The 20,895-nt window shown below is 37.1% G+C and overlaps 1 protein-coding gene across 3 annotated transcripts in view; it reads right to left on the bottom strand.

Annotated features, from left to right (window-relative positions):
- The window catches only part of TRMT11 (tRNA methyltransferase 11 homolog), a 57,306-nt gene extending 37,883 nt beyond the window's left edge, over nucleotides 1-19,423 (bottom strand). The window contains exons 1-8 of one of the 3 annotated variants that reach the window (XM_008691132.2): nucleotides 19,174-19,422; nucleotides 15,309-15,426; nucleotides 12,770-12,835; nucleotides 10,845-10,918; nucleotides 5,334-5,415; nucleotides 5,152-5,244; nucleotides 4,775-4,909; nucleotides 3,666-3,822 (exon numbers count right to left, since the gene is read on the bottom strand). In XM_008691132.2, coding sequence (XP_008689354.1) covers nucleotides 3,666-3,822; nucleotides 4,775-4,909; nucleotides 5,152-5,244; nucleotides 5,334-5,415; nucleotides 10,845-10,867 — 490 coding nt within the window. In that variant the 5' untranslated portion in view covers nucleotides 10,868-10,918; nucleotides 12,770-12,835; nucleotides 15,309-15,426; nucleotides 19,174-19,422. Of the gene's footprint in view, nucleotides 1-3,665; nucleotides 3,823-4,774; nucleotides 4,910-5,151; nucleotides 5,245-5,333; nucleotides 5,416-10,844; nucleotides 10,919-12,769; nucleotides 12,836-15,308; nucleotides 15,427-16,558; nucleotides 16,618-19,173 lie in introns of all 3 variants that reach the window. The other 2 variants (XM_040627777.1, XM_008691131.2) reach the window with 2 other exon arrangements.
- Nucleotides 19,424-20,895: the final 1,472 nt, after the last annotated feature.

The following is a 20,895-nucleotide window of genomic DNA, read 5'->3' as shown; positions in this document are numbered from 1 at the left end:
CATAAGACTCATGAATCACAGACCTGTACCCCTGAAACAATTTTAATATATAATACATTATATGTTAAAATATATATATGTGTATATATAAAAGGTTATTAGACTTCACTCATAATAAGAGAAATACAAAATAACACTACACTGAGATTATGTTTTCATCCAACAGACTGGCAACATTTCGAAACCTTGACAGTAAACTCTGCTGGTGAAGCAAGGTTTAGCAATATACATACATTCTTAAACCAGCAATTCTACTTTTAAGAATTTACCCTAGAGCCGTATCTCCAACATTATGCAAGTATATATACGAAAGAGTATTAATTGCAGGCTTTATTTGTAACTCTAAAATACTGGACACTACCCATGTCCAAGTATAGGAGACTATTTGAATAAATCATAGTATATACACCCATAGAGTACAACTATAAAAAAGAATGAAGACAATCCCTATGAATTAACAGACAGTGATTTTCAGGAAAAACTGTTAATTGAGAAAAGCAAAGTGGTGTAAGAAAGAAGTAGAAATAAAATGTACATATATCTGCCTATCATTACAAAAAAAAAAAACAAACAAACAAGAAGAATCAACTTTAAAAAAAAAAGAAGTTGGTTATCTACAAGGGATGGGGGATAAGAATGGAAGAGATATGGAAAGGAGTGATATTTGAGTATACCTCTCGTATAGTTGACTTTTGGAAGCAAATTGATCTTCTACATATTTAAAAATAAATAAACACGGATGGAAGGAGGTAAAAAATCTAAAACTGAGGGCAATCTGAAAAAAATGAACTCCGAACTGATTTTTAAATGAAGGGGAATAAAAAGAAAGCACAATATTTGACTTTACTGCCCTTTAGGTGAGGTAGAGAACTGAATACATAGCCTAAAAACATATCCTTTTAATAGGGTTTTTGTATTGTTTTGCTTTTCTTTTAGTGGTAAGGGCAAAGCAATTTTGAAACTATTTTAGATGTGTTATGGGAATGAGCAAAAGAATAAATGTGTAGATGGTGAAAGAAAACAGGATTCTCACCGTGGAAGAAGGCACATGTAAAAACGGAATGGGGATAGGCAAGAAAGAAATCTGTCGGGATAGACTAGAACTTGTAGTATATATGAAAATTCACAATTTCTACAATATGTGTATATATCCACATGCCCACACAGTACATACATAGGGATATGTGTACGTGCACACACATTTATATGCATATTGTGCACATACACATGTAAATGTCCTAGCTTATCTGCTGAAAGGGTCGAAAAATGAAGATACTTAGCACCCAGATCTTGGTCTCTAATACCATTCCCCACTAAAAGAAACACTTCCTTGAAGAAATGACTGATTCCAGGGTTTGGGCAGGTAAAAGAAGAGCCAGAAAGAAGTGCCCAAAAATAAAAGACAGATTCAGTGCAAAAGGGCCCCACTTGGCAAACGTAGGACAATTTGAGGAACAAAATAATTAAGTAATGAATTATAGACCACTAAGAGGAATCCACAAGCTTATATTAATAATAAATACATAGGAGAGAAGAAAGAGCTCTTGGTCACGTGGTAATTGTGGAGGGAGTACTATTATTGGAAAATCATCCCTTTGTGACCAAAGTTAAGACTGGCTCGGGCAAGAATCAACAATGAATGCCAAACCTGACAACTTGGCAGGGGTGAGGGGAAATTTAGATGCAGAACAGGATATTTACATGGGTCTTAACATGTGTCCCCACAGGCCGCCTATTAACTGCACTGGGGAAAAAACAGCAATCATACAATAGGAAAATCACCCACCACCTAAACCAGCTGATCAAAATGAATATTACTGATGAGGGGCAGATACCATCATACAGATGCCCTGAGGACACAAAATCATTGTTGTAGTCCAGCCAGGAGTGTATAACCTGAATCTAATCATGTGGAAATAAATGACCCAAATGAAGTACATTCTGAATAAAAAAGAGAGGAGAGACAGTGTTCTTCAAAAGTGCAAATTTCATAAAAGAAAGACTGTGGACTTGTTCCATATCAAATGGATCAAAGAAACATCAATGACAAAATACAATACTTGATGCTAGACTGGAAAGGAAAAAAGATGGTATAAAAGACATCAGTGGGTCAATTTACAAAAATGTCATATGAACATTAAAGTATTGTATTAATAGTACAGTTGCTAACAATGAAAACTAATCTGTGGTTATGTAAGAGAATATCCTCATTCTTGAGATATATATATATATATTGAAGTATTTGAGAGGTAAAGGGATGGGATGGATGCAACTTAATTTCAAGTGGTAAAGAAAACAAAATGGTGTAAATAAACCTAAAAAGAAAAATGATAAAGTAAATGAGGCTAAATGTTAACAACAGTTTAATCTGAGTCAGGTATATGTAAGTGTTCTCTGTTCTATTTTTATTCTTGGATCTTTACTATAAGTTTGGCATTATTTCGAATAAAAGTTTAAAAAGTGGGGGGAGGCACTAAGGATAATGAGGATAGGAAAGAAATAGGTCGAATGCTGGGTGGGGGATATATGGAGACATTGGTGGAGTGGGAGAAGAGAAACTCACTAGCATATTAATTCAACAACAAACACAGAAAATCATTCCAACAGTTAGAAATCTCTTGACTTTGATACTATTTCTTTCTAATCACATGTGGTCATATTCCTCAAGTTAGTTTATGCTGTAACAGCTGGCCAACAGATTCTAATGCAGAAAGAGACAGCTCTAGCGTAGTAGTCAAGAGCATGAGCTCTGGAGTTAGACTGCTTGAGTTTGAATCTCATGAAATGTACACACTGTATAACCTTGGCCAAGTCACATAACCTCTCTCTGTGCCATAATCTCCTCAGGAAGTTTTTTTTCTTTTTAGTTCAACAATGTTAGCTATTGTGGCAATACTGCTTCCCAAGTTTCTGATGGGGAAAGACAGCTACATGGAGAAACTCCAACCGCAGACATAATTTGTTCCAACACAATCTGAATCACAATGAATTTAGCCAGACAAACCTAAATATGAGTGCTCCCTAGCTATGAGTAAGATCCAGCAAAAAATGGTGCAAAGTGGGAAAATTTCTTCACAGAATCAGAGGAGGTAAGTGTGGAATCTTAGGACTTCTACACATTGTTAATTATGAGGACATCCAATCAAGTGTGTACAGAACACAGACTGCAGCCTCAGCAGCCAGGCTCTAGCCCGTCGATAATTAAGTCACTTTCCTTATTTTCACACTTACTTATACACCTCTACAAACCAAATCAAAGATCAGACACATTTTTTTCCATGTAAGTATATGATTATCAATGTTAATGATGAACACATTTTTATCTTGTCAATCAAGTCTTTTTTCCACCCAAGTTTTCCTATTAAATAAACTGTATACCTTTGCATTTCCACAGTACACAGTATTGCAATGTATGGTATGCCCCTCCACCTAGTGGTTTACTTAGGGAAAAAGCCCACAAAATTAAATCATACCATTCTTGAAGTGGCACAAGTGTTGCACGCTGGGCTATTACACAAATATGTGGTCATCTGTTAGTCACTATTTCTTTATAATTAAGATTATTCTGTACAAATTTACTAATCTTTTAGCAAAACATTACTACAACCTTGACTAATATAAACAAGTAACATCTATGCACTAGTTTAACAGTTAAATAAAAATACCTGTTCCAACAAATGGATCAAAGACAATATCATTTTCTTTCACTTTTCCATGGTTGGCCATGATAAACGATAAACCAGCATCCATGCTTGTATTTCCAATAAAGTGTCTCTTTTTGACACTGTATGACTCAATAAGCTCTCTCTGTCCATCTGCAATCTAATTAGAGATTCTTCAAATTAGTTTAACTGTATAAAACAGATTGAAGATAACCATTCGCAATAAAACCACAGTATCTTGATGATAAAAACTTCTTTCCAGGGGCGCCTGGGTGGCACAGCGGTTAAGCGTCTGCCTTCGGCTCAGGGCGTGATCCCGGCGTTATGGGATCGAGCCCCACGTCAGGCTCCTCCACTATGAGCCTGCTTCTTCCTCTCCCACTTCCCCTGCTTGTGTTCCCTCTCTCGCTGGCTGTCTCTGTCTCTGTCGAATAAATAAATAAAATCTTTAAAAAAAAAAAAAAAAAAAAAAAACTTCTTTCCACTTACCATTGCTCTAAACTTATTCCTTTAAAAAATGTGATTGAGGTAATTATGGACAAATACCTTGTATTTTTTAGCATGTTGCAATTTACTGTGACTTTTCAAACTAAATTTGAATTGAATTTGAATGCAATAATTCCAGGGGTTGGTGGTGAATAAACTTTACCCACCTCTTTTTTCTCCTAAAAACAATAATCTGTAACATAAGCCCCAGCTTCCATTACCCTCAGGGAAGTGAGCAGGACTGCTCTGGAGTAATTTTATTTCTTTTCAGAATGTGAGCTTAGATTTGAGAACTCCACAAATGAGATCGCTCAGTTACCACAGCACTCTGCCTTTTCTCTGTTTAAAAAGCAATCCAGAATTTCCGACAAGTTTTATGCTATTTTTTCCTGGTACACCACCTCCTACCTAGGCCCTATATCTAACAAGCCTCTCGGCACTTCCCAGGAATCTCTGGAAAAACAAACAAAACACATAACCACATATTTTCCACTCATTTCAATTCATATGGTAATTCTGAGCCTTCAGCTCTCCTAAAATTCTACATATAAAGAGTCCTATACAAAGGTCTAACATTAAGCTTTTAAAGAAACAATCTGAAATAGGTAAAAAGGACACTTGCTTACCCATCTACCAAAATAAATGTTATGTGGATTCTCAGGGATGCAGTTTGGGTCCAAACCATAATCCTCCAAAACAGAGAATATATGTTGTGGCTTCTTTAAATTCACTTTCCCTTCAAATGGCAGAAACTCAAGTGCCTAAAAAATAAGTGATTCTCATGTTCTATTAGAATTTAAAAGGAAAAACAGTGCTTATATAATAATACATACTTTGTACATTTGGTATCAGCATTAAGACAAAACATGAAAATTACTTAGCACACAATGTGCTACAAAATAAGCACTTAACAGAATTGAGAATTATTATTACATATCAACAGCAGCAGACCACATTAATTTCATAGGTTTTTCTTTCATTTTTTTTTGCTAAATTCACTTACATCTATTCGTTTGACTTTTTCTTCTTGTGTCAATGTTTTATTAAATGTGTGAATCTTTATTTTATATGTAGAGTCTGAATGTAGAAATGGAACCTAAAATAAAAGCAAATAAATTCTTTAAAGCTTCGTAATTCTACAGTATCTGTAGATAAACCTATATAAAAACACATTTCACTACGCACCATCTTCTCCACAGGGTAGTTTTTAAGAGAACTATACAGCTCCTCCGGAGATCTTCCATGACCCCATAGTTCAAATATGGACCTAGGAAATCAATAACGAAATCAGTTCAAGCAGTAGTATGTAACAATTACTTCCCTAGTTCTTTATACTTGTCCCACTAATAAAATTATTGCCTATATTTTCTAAGCTATAAATGAGAAATGTGTCCTAAAAATAAACATAAGTCCAAATCACAAAGAGAAGTTTAAGTTTACACAGAAGGAAATTTAACATAAGTCAAGATTTTTCCAAGTTTTCATTATTATATTTTATACTAGAATACAAATGATCCCGTAACATTATTCATTTTGTGAAACAGGTGAGCAGCTGCAGTAAATCCAATTCTTCCCAATGTCTTCTTCATAAAACAAAAATGACCAGTTAAAAATGTTGCAATTAATATTTAGCTATTACTCACTAATATTTAGTAACTTTTAGGTACTTTTCTAACCACTACAAGAAGAAAATTCTTACTATTAAACAAACCCTCAAGCTTCCACCAATTTCAAGGAACATTTAAACAATTACAAGTAAATATCATTACAAACAAGAATTCATTGTAATGGAACTCAAATCTACACAGTAGCATAGTTTTGTGCATCTAACTTCGAACTACTTTATAAATGTAATTAATGCTGCCATTAGCATTGAGAATATTATCCTTTGAAAGCAAACTCTTCCTTTCCGTTCTACTGAATTTATAGAAAGAGGGCCTCTACAGTAATCCTACTCTTACTTAGCCAACACTAACGGGATGACCTCAGCTATAGAAACATACAAAGAGTAAAAAGCAGCAAACCCAATTATTCAAAATAGATGACCCCAATTTCCAGGTATTCAGGATTTTTTCTTAATGTTTAGAAATTATAATAAGCTTGGGGCGCCTGGGTGGCACAGCGGTTAAGCGTCTGCCTTCAGCTCAGGGCGTGATCCCAGCGTTATGGGATCGAGCCCCACATCAGGCTCCTCTGCTATGAGCCTGCTTCTTCCTCTCCCACTCCCCCTGCTTGTGTTCCCTCTCTCGCTGGCTGTCTCTATCTCTGTCGAATAAATAAATAAAATCTTAAAAAAAAAAAAAAAGAAATTATAATAAGCTTGATCCATTCATTTATTTGACAAATATTTATTAAGTATTACTATATACCAAGAATTGTTCTAGGCACTAAGATACAACAGAACAAAGTTCACTGCCTTCATGAAACTTAAGGGAGAAGACTCCTGGAAGCATAAACTGAGGGAAAGCATATGTAACTCAACCTCTGGATGGGGAAAAGCTTGAAAAACAAAAATAATAAAAAATAATAAAAGATAATACTTTATACAACTCAAAGTACAAGGGACTGTTCTAAGGTCATTTAACATGGATTCATGATTGTTCCTCATAGAGCCCTATGAGGTAGCTTCCAGTATCATCACCTATTGAACCAATGAGGCACAATGAGGTTAAAATGACTCTTTCAGGTCATTTAGCAATTAATGAAGCTAGGATTCCAATCCATCAAGCTCCACACTACACACATGACTACATGCACTATAATACAGTGCCTCTCAAAAAAAAAAAAAAAAAAGGAATCCCAGGCCATTCAGGGAATGACTAGTTTCATGGATCATAATTATCCCTAATGAACTATTACATAATATAACGTAGGAATTAATGCTTGTAATGATAACCCAGAATCAACAAAATATACTCCTTATCGTCTTTTTCAGAAAGAATTTATATATTAATAAATTTATATTTTAAATAGTCAAAATAAAGATTAGGCATATAACATCAAAAGCTTCAGCTATAATTGGAACATTAATTTTAATAATACCTTTTATGATTTAGATTTTCAGAGTACACAGTTTTCATATATATGACTGAACTATCATGATTCATAATTTAGAGATTATAAAGCTTATGTAGGCTGCCACATTTTTCATAGGGGCTATATAAATAAGCATGGATATCAACTTACTAATATAAAATCAACAATCTCAAATGTTTTAATGATTATGGAAGTAACAATGAAATCTTTCTGACAAAAATTCTTTAAGAAACTATCCTTTGAGAGAAGGAGGGGAATGAAACTGGGAAAGGTGCACAAAGTCAACGATTCTATAAACCACTTTTTTTATTTTTTTTAAAAAGAAGGCTGTGGTAAATATCTCAAATGTTGAGCTCTAACAAGGTATCCACCTAGGTGTTTATTGTATTTTTCACTCTTTTTGTGGTATGCTCAAAATATTCCATGTTAAAAATAAATCAACAGGTATTCAAATCGGCAAAGAAGAAGTCAAAATGTCTCTCTTCGCAGATGACATGATACTCCATACGGAAAACCCAAAAGAAGCCACTCCCAAACTATTAGAAGTTATAGAGCAATTTAGTAACGTGGCGGGATACAAAATCAATGCTCAGAAATCAGTTGCATTTCTATACACGAATAACGAGACCGGAGAAAGAGAAATTAGGTAATCCATCCCATTTACAATAGCACCAAAAACCATACGTTACCTTGGAATTAACTTAACCAGAGACGTAAAGGACTTATATTCTAGGAACTATAAATCACTCTTCAAAGACATTGAGGAAGACATAAAAAGATGGAAAGATATTCCATGCTCATGGATCGGAAGAATTAACATAGTTAAAATGTCCATGCTACCCAGAGCAATCTACACTTTCAATGCTATCCCGATCAAAATATCGAGGACATTTTTCAAAGAACTGGAACAAATAGTCCTTAAACTTGTATGGAAACAGAAAAGGCCCTGAATCTCCAAGGCACTGCTGAAAAGGGAAAACAAAGCTGGGGGCATCACAATGCCGGATTTCGAGCTGTACTACAAAGCCGTGATCACAAAGACAGCATGGTACTGGCACAAAAACAGACATATAGTCCAATGGAACAGAATAGAGAGCCCAGAAATGGACCCTCGGCTCTTTGGGCAACTAATATTTGATAAAGCAGGAAAAAACATCCGGTGGGAAAAAGACAGTCTCTTCAATAAATGGTGCTGGGAAAATTGGACAGCTACATGCAAAAGAATGAAACTTGACCACTATCTCACACCATACACAAAAATAAACTCCAAATGGATGAAAGACCTCGATGTGAGACAGGAATCCATCAAAATCCTAGAGGAGAACATAGGCAGCAACCTCTACGACATTGGCCAAAGCAACCTTTTTCATGACACATCCCCAAAGGCAAGAGAAACAAAAGATAAAATGAATTTATGGGACTTCATCAAGATTAAAAGTTTCTGCACAGCCAAGGAAACAGTCAGAAAAACTAAGAGGCAGCCCACGGAATGGGAGAATATATTTGCAAATGACACTACAGATAAAGGACTGGTATCCAAGATCTACAAAGAACTTCTCAAACTCAATACACGAGAAACAAATAAACAAATCAAAAAATGGGCAGAAGATATGAACAGACACTTTTCCAATGAAGACATACAAATGGCTAACAGACACATGAAAAAATGTTCAAAATCATTAGCCATCAAGGAAATTCAAATCAAAACCACACTGAGATACCACCTTACGCCAGTTAGAATGGCAAAAATAGACAAGGCAAGAAACAACAATTGTTGGAGAGGATGTGGAGAAAGGGGATCCCTCCTACATTGTTGGTGGGAATGCAAGTTGGTACAGCCACTCTGGAAAACAGTGTGGAGGTCCCTTAAAAAGTTAAAAATTGAGCTACCCTATGATCCAGCCATTGCACTACTGGGTATTTACCCCAAAGATACAGACGTAGTGAAGAGAAGGGCCATATGCACCCCAATGTTCATAGCAGCAATGTCCACAATAGCTAAATCATGGAAGGAGCCGAGATGCCCTTCAACAGATGACTGGATTAAGAAGTTGTGGTCCATATATACAATGGAATATTACTCAGCTATCAGAAAGAATGAGTTCTCAACATTTGCTACAACATGGACGGCACTGGAGGAGATAATGCTAAGTGAAATAAGTCAAGCAGAGAAAGACAACTATCATATGATTTCTCTCATCTATGGAACATAAGAACTAGGATGATCGGTAGGGGAAGAAAGGGATAAAGAAAGGGGGGTAATCAGAAGGGGGAATGAAACATGAGAGACTATGGACTATGAGAAACAAACTGAGGGCCTCAGAGGGGAGGGGGGTGGGGGAATGGGATAGGCTGGTGATGGGTAGTAAGGAGGGCACGTATTGCATGGTGCACTGGGCGTTATACACAACTAATGAATCATCGAGCCTTACATCGGAAACCGGGGATGTACTGTATGGTGACTAACATAATATAATAAAAAATCAAAAAAAATAAATAAAAAAATAAATCAACAAAACAAAATTAACTTTCAATCCCGAGTCTGCCACAAAAAAAATTTTGAATTTAATTTTCAATCCATGCTTACAACAGTCTATTTTACTTCCAGAACAATTAATGCTACATTAGGACTGTGAATTTTATCATTTGAAAATGAATTCCTCCTTTGCTTTTATTAAATTTATAGACAGAAGACCTCTATAGTCATACCACCCTTACTTAGCTTATCACTGAGGTATACCCAACCTAAACTATTCAAAATATACAGAGAACAAAAAGTAGTCAAGGAAATTATTATATAATATTACACACATTACATAATTATTAATTGTACCATTAAGCAAATGCAGGAGAAGATACGAGCTTTGAAGGAAGTGTACAAATTCTTGGTCCTCCAATAGCTACTTTAAACCTAATAAGCCTTATCTGCTGAAATCAAACAACTCTTAGAGCCATAAATTTTAATATGCTAATCAAAACTAATAATTATTCAAAAGATTTTTTTTTTAGTTATGTTTCTCTCTGCTAGTCATTTTTACTGAATAGTAAGACCAATTAGAAAGTTTCAACTTACAAGATTAGGAAGGAAAGAGGGAGGGAAGGAAGAAAGAAATGGAAGAAAGATCAGATACAATGATAAAATCTAGAAAACAGGATAAACTATTAACATCATTATAGTAATCCACACAAGGTGTGATAATCAGGACTCCACTCTCTAACAAACAAAACAGCAAAACATATTTCATGGCAGTCCTCACTTTTTTTCATTTCACACTTATCTGCTCACTCAACTAAAAGCCATCGATAAGAAAAACATCTTTAGATTTTCAATACTTTCGTTATTAATTAAATGTGGCACTTATCCTATGTAATAACAGCATTTACATCTTATACCATACTCCTGCTTAATACAGAAGTTTAAAAAAATTACCCCAAAACCGTTGTTCAGGCATTTCACCACAAAGATTTCCTCACCCTCAGTTTCAGCAAAGAACTCCCCATTCTACCACCACCACCCAGTGGCAAATTCATGTATCTGCAAGCTAAAGTGTGCTCCCCCCCCAACAACTAACTCCTTGTAATTCTCCACCAATATAGCAAGGACAGAGTAGTATGAAAAGTACGGTATACAATCTGCAGGAAAACATAAGTTTCTCTTACTTGGCACACACAGTTCGCTTCATTAAGTTTCTGGCAATATCTTCAGAGGGAATGCTAAGAATCCAAAAAGGAGACTGAAAAAAATAACAATATACAACTTGTAACTGGTTTTATGGCCTCATATGCTTCTATTCAAGAAGTCAATAAGGAGAGATTCCTATTTGCTACTTTTATGTAAGAATACATGGTCTGACTCTAACCAAAATAAAACTTGCTCCAATAGTAAAAAAGTAAATTATTTTAATAGCTAACCTGTTAGGATAACATAGTACAACATCAGAACACTTTTATAAATGACCATAAGAGCAACTATCAGTAAATACAAGATTAAACTTAAGATTTTGTATTTACTGTCTTATGTATTTTAACCAAAATAATTAATGCATATTTTACCCCAAAGTATAATCTCACGATTTTTTATTGTTGATCATTCCTGATAATACAGCTATTTTATTTTTAACTTCTAAGTAATATATTTCTTTGAATGATCCCTCCATTTTTTAGGTAGTTGTAGCCACCTGAGGGGTGGAAAAGGAACACTGAAACAACTATGATGGAAAATTATAGGGAATATTATACTAATTTTTATTATTTTATCTAAGGAAAAAAGTTTCAGGTGCATCAGAGGTGTTTACTAATCCTCTGTCTCAACCATCAAGACTGCAGGCACTTTTTAAATTTTATTTTATTTTATTTTATCTTATTTTGAGAGAGAGAGAGCATGCACAGGTGTGCACGGGTGTAGAGCCAGAGGGAGATGGGGAATGGGAGAGACTTAAGCAAGCTCCACAGTGAGCACAGAACCAGACTTGGGGCTCGATCTCCCGACCCTGAGATCATGACCTGAGCAGAAATCAAGAGCTGGTGGCCTAATCGACTGAACCACCCAGGTGCCCCAATTACAGGCACTTTTCACCTCCACCCAGATAACCCCTTGCCAGAACAACAGAAAAACAAAGCAGACCCCTGACCTCGGTTCATCATCCTCACCCAATTTTATCTATACTCTCCCTCTTTTCCTCCTCCTTCAGTACATGAAAGGAGTACAAGTCCAATCTTAGCAGACTTTCAACTAAGTTCCCTCATCTTCTGGAAGAAATCCTCCCTGCCAGTCTTTCTTCTTCCAATATTCACACTACTCTACAGAAAAATTCAAAATAATCCAAACAGAAAAAAGATGGTTATCTCAGTATTATTTTTATTAGAAAAATTTAAAAGCAATCTAAACAAAATGAAATCATTAGATAAATAATGATAGAACTAATCAATAGAAAATATTATACAACTCTGTTAGTGATGAAGGCTATGTGGCAACATGTGCCTATATTAATAGTATCAAGTGAAAAAGAGAATGAAGAAGTTCATAAGTAGTATTAGAACGAAAGGGAAAAAAAGTATATGAAAAAAGATCGGAAAGCAGTACCCTCAAATTATGTCACATGAAGGAAGAATTATGAATGACTTCTCTATTTCCCAAACTTCTCTAATACACTGATAAACTATCAAATACAAAAATGCTCATAAGTTCATGATCTTACACATGCAGAATTTCAAATGTTTAAATAATCCCCAATACAAGTCTGAAATACTGCTAAATTCTAAATACTAATTCTAATCATACCTCATCAACAAAAAACAGCCCCGCCCTTTTTTTTTCAATTGAGTGACAGATACAATTATGGTACAAGTATTGAGTTAAAAATTAAAAACTAGTAAACTAAATGAATACCGGAAATAAACTTAGATGACATTCTAAAACCACAACTTTTTTCCAAAAATATCCTTTTTATTCAATTGCCCCTAGAAGCAGAAACAAGTAACCACACAAATATAAATGTAAGATTTTCAGTTCTTCTCTTCAAACCCAAGATTCTACTTATAAATATACTACACATGGTCTAATGAAAAATATAAATTCAACTTACCTTTCCGTAAGTTTCCTGACTACTGATGAGCTGACCTCCAAAAAGTGAAAGCAAAGACTTTATTTCCTACATTGAAAATATTATAGAAAGAAGATATTTTAACACAAGGAACTCAAAGTCTATTAACAGATATAGGTATAATACGACTTTTTAAGAGCAGGTAAGTGACCTACTTGAGGCATTTAAATTTCAACACCACACAAATTAAAACTTTAGGTTCTGAAAAATTTTACAGTCACAACCACAGTTAAGTAATTTCTGAGAAATTTTACACAAGAAGGCTGCCAAAAGACTTGCTCAGAAAATGCCCTGATTTTGGAAAAAATTGGATGACAAAACTATAGATTAGTAAATCTGACAACTGATCAATAAAAATAAAATGAATTATTAAACAGATAAGTTGAGGACTTTTAGAAATAAGTGATTAACCAGGAAGCATCACTGTGGATTCATTAAACAGAAGTTATAATAAGTTAGCCTCTTCTTTCTGGATAAAGTTACACAACTAGAAAGAGAACACAAGAGCTACTTTAAAAACATCAGGAATGCAAAGTTGAAATCTGTTCAGATAATATTATATTCTATGAAGCAATCACTTTGTATTGATAAATACAAGATGACTATAGAAATTTTACAATATATACTGCTAACAAATTTTGTCTCCTCAAATAACATAAAGCAGTAGGATCCCACTCTTCTCTGTAGGTCTTATGGAGGAGGTAACCCAATCAGAGATACGCCCCCTCTGCTGGGTGCCTACAATCCCCTTTCATCCCAACTAGAAGAAGGGCCTTTAACACCAAGCTCATCATGATCCACAGGCACCATGAGACAGTATACCCAGAACATCAACATTCTCTACCTCAAGACCAAAAGGAATAGGAGGTTTGAGCAATTCATACCTTTTTGCTTTTCCTTTCAATTATGCAACAAATATTTTCTTTTTTCTTTAATCCCTGGATTTATAAGGGGCTAAATTCAGTTGAACTATATGGACAGACCAAGAACTTGCATAGTGTATCAGTAATACTGAAGGTAATCCCAAAGTCATTTTGAAACATGTGTGACACATATTTAAATAGGAGGCATCATTGGAGTTGGGAGTCAGATAAATCACAATTTTATTTTCACATCTTTCAAATGGCGGCCATGTGGTTTTATACAAACCACTTCTCTCATCTGGAAAACAGGAATCATAGCTACCTCATGAAGTAAAGAGGTCTGTGACAACAGGAGCACAAAACCTAGGGTGTTAAGTAAAGGAATCAAGATGATGAACTTGAAGTCCAGTGGCTCAAGAAATCAAGCAAGACTGACAGAATTATCATTCTTAAAACAAAAAAAAAAAAAAATGAAGTTATAGATTAAGTTACTTTGGTCTAGAATATTTTTGTTCATTCCACATTAAAGCACAGTGGGAGATCAGCTACATTTAAAACATCAACATTTGCTGTTCAGGGGGTATAGCTCAGTGGTAGAGCATTTGACTGCAAAATTTGCTGCTCCTGAGATACCCTGTTAAAAATTAGTAACGGGCCAAAAAAAACCACAAAGGCTCTATGAGTTTAAAAAAAAAGTGAAGAATTATTGAGGTTTTACGGCATAGCATTAACTCCACTACCCCAAACTTAAGCAATGACTTAAAATTGAAAGTAAATGTGATAACCCAAGTTTCAAATTTATGAGCAAAACCTGTATTATACTACACCATCAATCTACTTGGAAAAAGCGAAACACAAAATTTTTACCCTTATGGCAAATTCACTTTCTAGTTGACAATCCTTCTATATTAGGAACAAAAGAATTTATATTGGATAGAAAAATATAGCATGATTTGGGGCATGCCTCATGCATTAATTCACATGAGCTTTTCAGTTCTTTTAGCCACTCACTTCTTCATCCATTTTAGTTTGTTTCAGAGCTAGCAATAAAACCCAGGTGTCTGAACTCTAGTACAATAAGGCAACTAAAATTGGCCGTGATTAACTCTACAAATGGAAAACAGGACCACATTATATTCCTAATCTCTCATTTTAAATCATAAAGGCAGCTACTCATTAGTTTTCCTGCTTACCAGTTCTAAACAGTAGATGGACTCAAAAGTGTAGACTGTCCTCTTGATTGCCTTCCCCAAAGGGATCCTCTCACTCAATACTTACTAAGAAACTAATATGTACAAGGCACTGAGCTATGTAAAGATAAATACATATTTATCTTCAGGGAGCTTATGGTCTAATAGAACAAAACATTCAACCTAGTAACTGAAATGTGAGCTCTAAAACAGTGAGTACTCTTAAAGAAGTAAAAGCAAAAAGGTATCACATTAGAGTTCAAGGAAGAAACCATTACTTCAGTTTCAGAAGAAAAGTTTTCATGGAAACTGACTTAGGCCCTGGAATACAGAGAGGATCTGCATAGATGAAAGAGGATTTCCACTTCTACGGATGGCAAACTGGGCAATTCAGATTAAGCCTTCTGCTGAGAATAACTGGAAAAACCTCGCGTCTGCTTGAACGCATGGAGCAATTACAAGAATTACCAAACCAAACTTCAGGAGAAGCCAGAAATCCCAAGGTGCGGCCACTTGCTTCCCGGGGCACTGACCAATTCCAAAAGCATCTGTGAGGGTGGATGGTCCTTTTGACAGCTTAATGGAGCTAGAGGAACAAAAAGAATATTGGACCATCCATGGAAAAGAAAGATGGCTTGATAAGCCACCCAATTTGGACTGGGATCCCCAAAAGCTACATACCAGAGGAACATGTGTGAATCAGAACAGAAACAAAACTTAATACCTGGAAATGAGTTCAAGTCATCCTAGATCATCAATGCTCCTATTTCAAGAGGATTTACCTCACCCAGGCCTCATGTTACTTCTTCAAATAACTTTCCAAATATATCTAGTGTAGATTTAAAAAAATAAGCCAGCACACATATGAAAAAGAACCAAGAGAAACAATACACAAAAGCAACAGGCCCAGACTTCTTTTATCATATTTAATATGTGTGCTTTCTATAGTTTGTCATACTTAACATAACTATGCTTTCTATATTGAAGGGGATAAAAGACAATTAAGAATTTTGGCAGACTATGGGGCGCCTGGGTGGCACAGCGGTTAAGCGTCTGCCTTCGGCTCAGGGCGTGATTCCGGTGTTATGGGATCGAGCCCCACATCAGGCTCTTCCACTATGAGCCTGCTTCTTCCTCTCCCACTCCCCCTGCTTGTGTTCCCTCTCTCGCTGGCTGTCTCTATCTCTGTCAAACAAATAAATAAAATTTAAAAAAAAAAAAAAAAGAATTTTGGCAGACTAAAAACCTATTAAAAAGGAAATTGCAGAGTTGAAAAAGAATCAAGTAAAAAATAAACCTAAAATAAATATGTGTGTAAATCTCAGTGAATATCGACTATGTAAAATCAATAGGTAGAAGACTGAAATAGGGAAGACTGAACTAGACAAAAGGCAGCACAGGCAAAAGCATGAAAACTGAGAGCATCGTTCAGGGAATGATGGGGATTCACTCTTGGCTGCATTGAGGTGGGAGATGTGGGGAGACAGAGAAAAGAACCATTCAATGGTGGGCTAATGCCAGACTAAGAAGTTTCAGCCTTGGGACAATGAGGGTGTAAAAGAGAACTGAGATTTTTGGGAGATTAAACTGGCACCAGGGTAAGACACTAAGAGTAATTTAAGAAGAAAAAACAGTTGTCCAAGTACTAGGGATGCTATTCTGAAGACAGTAGCCTAACTACTCCATTCTCAGTGCACTGCTGGACTAGAGGCACACACCTTCCTTGGCCTCCATTTCCACTCCAGTATCCTTTCTCTGGTCCTCCAGAATTCTCCCTCTAAAACACAAATGATTACTAGTCACTTACTGGTTTAAAAAGAAAAAAAATGTCACTTCCTGGCTTAACAAGAGTCAATGGCTCCCCCATTAAATCTAAAATAAAATCCAAATTCCTTGCAATGGTTTCAAAACATTCCAAATCCTGGATCCTATCCACCACTCTAGCACCATTGCCCATCACTTCATCCTCACTCCCCACACATCCCACACCCCAAACCACCATAATCAACTCTGCCCATGCCTTTACGCTTGCTTCTGTTTCTCACTGAAGTGGGCTTCCAGTCTTCTTTACCCACAAAACAGCTCTTTATCAATTACGATCTATTAAAATATTACTTCCTCCATGAAACTCTATGCCCTTACACCCCTATCTTGCCAATGCACCTGCTCAGCAAAACATTAACCCTGAATCAATGCCACAGTCTCCCTTCCTAACTCCTAAGGCCAGTGAATTGCACACAACTGAAGAAAATCGGAGAATCTCAGCACAATTACAAATACATGATCATCACCCTAAGCTGGGTTTCCACCATTGCTCCGATACCTGTGTTCTCAATTTTTAACTTGTCAGCTCCCTCTTTTGCTCTCAATGACTATTTCAAATATAACTATTTTTCCCATTTCTCCACTCAATTGCTTGGTCCCTGATCTCTCAAGAAACAACCTTGACTCATTCATAACCTAGAAAACAGACCCTTGGGCAGCAACCCCACATCCAACCTAACTCTCCTTTGCCCACTCTCCCCTTCTAGTGAAAGACCAACACCTCCCACTGTGTCCTTATATCCATTCTCCCCTTCTCTTCATCCTGTAAACTTTGCTTGACCCTAGGCCTCCCTCAAAACTGTTAACCAATCCCTTACTTGCCCTTCTTACGCTCTGGTTAAGAGCAGTCTATCTGCCCTTCCTCATTTTCCAGTGACCATTAAATCAAGCAATCTAGCTCACCATCCTACTCCAAACTCTACACAACAGTTTTAGCAAAATTCCTAAAGCTTTAACCTCCTGAATTCTGTGCCCTCTAAGTCTTTCTATTCTGACACTTGCCAATCCTCTTCATTACCTCCTCTTTTCTCACTTCCCCCCAATATCAATGCTTCCAAGCTCGTGTATTTGGCCCCCCACTCTTTCAACACTATGCTTTCTCTGAATAATTTCACTTTCTCTCCTAGTGTTCATACGCAGAAGCTTCCAAAACATTTATTACCAGTCCAGACCACTCTATCGTACTCCATGCATATTCCTATATTCACTGCCCCCCATCCCCGATCTTCTTCACTTGATATTACACAAACACATCAAACTCAGCATAACCAAAATTTAAATCTTTCATCTGCCTGTGCTCTACATTTTAAATGGAGATGCTCTTATATGCACCCCAGGAGTCATCCTTGACCGGCCCCTGTTCCCCCCACATTCAATCATCAAGTCCTGATGATTTCATCACCTAAATATTTTCCATCTATCCCATCCTTTTACCCCTGCCCTAATTCAGGCCTTCTTAATCTACTAACAAGACTATTCCAACAGGCTCCTAACTGGTCTCTGATTCCAGACTTATTCCTCTCAAATCTATTCTCATTATCGCTGGCAAAGTGATTTTTAAGGAAAAATCTTTGCTTAAAATTCTTCAGTAAATTTCCCTTACAACCTAAATAAATTTTCTCTTCCCTTCCAGAGTATTCAAGGCTTTACATTTTCTGGCCCCTATCTACCTCTCCTGCTCTCTTTCTGTCACTCGCAGCTACATATTTCATAATCCGGTAATACTGACTTATAATTCTAATTTATTTATATCCTTGGCCTGGCTAACTCTTACTCATTAGTTACTGTTCAAGTGTCATATCCTCATGTAATCGATCTTAAAGGCCAACATCCCCCACCCCCTCAGGTGGACTGGATTCCCCTTCTATGCTCTCGTATTCCCTACGCATCTACTATTGCACTTAAAAATGTTATTTCTTAAAGTTTATGCATCTGCTCGGACCTTAGCCTAAACAGTAAGCTCCCTGAAGACGGAAACAGTCTTTGCCATCTCCATATCCCCAGCGTCCGGCACATGCAATTACAAGTACTCTGAAAATGTTTCTTGAATGAATGAAACACTTTTCCCAATTTCTCCATCATCTAACCCCTGCCACCTACCACGACCACCAGCAATCCCACCCTCCTCCACGGGATTTGACCTGCATATTTGCCACTTAAAACACTGCACTGAGCATTTCTGTTGGCTGTCTCTATCCTCCGCTAGACGAAGTGTTCCTGGAGCGAGAGGACGGGTCATATTCACCTGCCTAGAAGCACGGGCAGAAGACGGAATGAAAATGCGTGGCAAGTCTGTAAGAGTCTGTCTTGGACTCCTCTCTCACACACCCTCGGCTGAGCTCGGATCCTTCCAAGGGACCGAGGGACTGAGGACGCGTAATAACCCCGACAAGCGCACACCCCCGGGTCCCTGCTTGCTCAAGCTGAGAAGATCTCCGCCGCCCGCACACCCATCCCCACCGTGCCGTCCTCTCCCGTCAAGAAGTTGTGGAGGTCAGTGCGGGCTCACCGGCAAGCGGAACTCCAGGTGCTCTTGAGCCATGAGCAGCAGATATCTATTCAGGGAGGACGACAGCGCCATTGCGGCCGCCTACCTTGCGCCTGCGCGGCGCGCGCTGTTTCCCACCTCTTCTTCCCCCCTCCCGCACACAGCCTTTCCCGCTGAGGCTGAGCCTTGAATGACCGGAAGCGGAAGCAGGACGAAGCGGGCGCTGTCCCGCGGTTCCTCGCGCGGATATGTTGAGCCTGGCAACAGCTGGAGGCGCAACGCCAGCTGCGAGGTACTTCCTGGTTGAAATGAGGAAGTACGAGTAGGTAGTGTGAGGGGCTGTGTGGTGTTCAGCAGCGGGTTGCAATAAGACAAGTTCCCGTTGATCCTCCCACCAGGAACGTACTTCCAACTCTCTCTAGGAGCGTTTCAAATCCTAGTTCTTTAAAACTGGACTGGAATTTCACCTTTTCCGTGCAGACTTCTCTAACCACTCCAAACTAGGAGGACCTGGCCCACTCATCTAATATTTATTTTACTTTCTGTATTTTTGCAATAACTTTTCAAGGATACGTGCCTTCTAAGCTTCTTTTAACAAGCTCTTGACCTAGATCATCTCTTACGGTTCTTCCTATACTTAACGGAAAACACAATGTCGTTCTTAATAATTTACTCAATAATTAGGAGGTTGTGATGTTAGACTCACAGGCCCAGTCTACAGCCAACTCTATATTAAAACAGTGATGGAAATTGCTTCTAACTATTCACACTGGCACAGATTTCGTAGCACATAAAATAAGTAGTAGTATATCATAAATTTTAAAAATTTGCATAGTCTATGTATACGCATTATTGCTTTTGTCTTATTGAGAGCAATTTCTTTTGCATCCCACCATAATATTGTACAAAGTACAAGAGTACTACATATTCCAAGCACCATGTGCTGGGAACATCCTCGATACTTCACAGCCATCATTAAGAACATAAGCTGTGGTGTCGATCTTAGGTTAAAAATCTCAGTTCCACTATTTACAATCTATATGCTCTTAAGCACATTTCTTAGCCCCTTTTAATAGCAGTTTTATCTAAAATGGAGTAACACTGCCTCCCTCAAGGGATTGTTAGAATTAAGTGGAATAATGTACATAAAGTGTTTAATACCTGGCATATTGTATGGGGCCAATAAATGGAATTTAAGGAGACTTTTCTTTAAAAAAAAAAAATATATATATATATATATATATATGAAAATTCCTCTTAACAAGCAATCTGTCTTTGTTAGGAAAACACCTTGGTAAGTCCACTTAAGATAAGCAATAAAGTGAGTCTCTGAGGAACACAGATGTCTCTTGGCCCCAAGGCTTCAGAAAAGGGATAACAGTATGAGATATGAGAAGAGAGGTCAAGGTGGGACAGAGAACCTACGAAATATTAGGGGAATGATGTGCAGTGTTTGATATGCCCCATTCCCAAAGCTTGTCAGAATTACCAAACATTAAATTTTGATGGGGACACTTTTTAGGGAATATCATAGAGGTGCTGATTTTCATGCTTGGATTAATAGGATGCTGTGCAGAGACAGCAAATGAGAATACACAGTCTAGGAGAACCCAAATTCAAGGTTCACTGATTTTTCACATGAGCTTCCTTAAAGCTAAAGTTCATGACTAAATCCCCACTAATTCTCCACTCCAGAGATAAGCAAGAGATCACATACATTAAGAATCTCAAACTGTTGGATAC

The sequence above is a fragment of the Ursus maritimus genome, unplaced genomic scaffold (assembly GCF_017311325.1).
Source record: "Ursus maritimus isolate PB19 unplaced genomic scaffold, ASM1731132v1 scaffold_13, whole genome shotgun sequence".
Classification (NCBI taxonomy): domain Eukaryota; kingdom Metazoa; phylum Chordata; class Mammalia; order Carnivora; family Ursidae; genus Ursus; species Ursus maritimus.
This window is presented reverse-complemented; position numbering and strand designations above follow the sequence as displayed.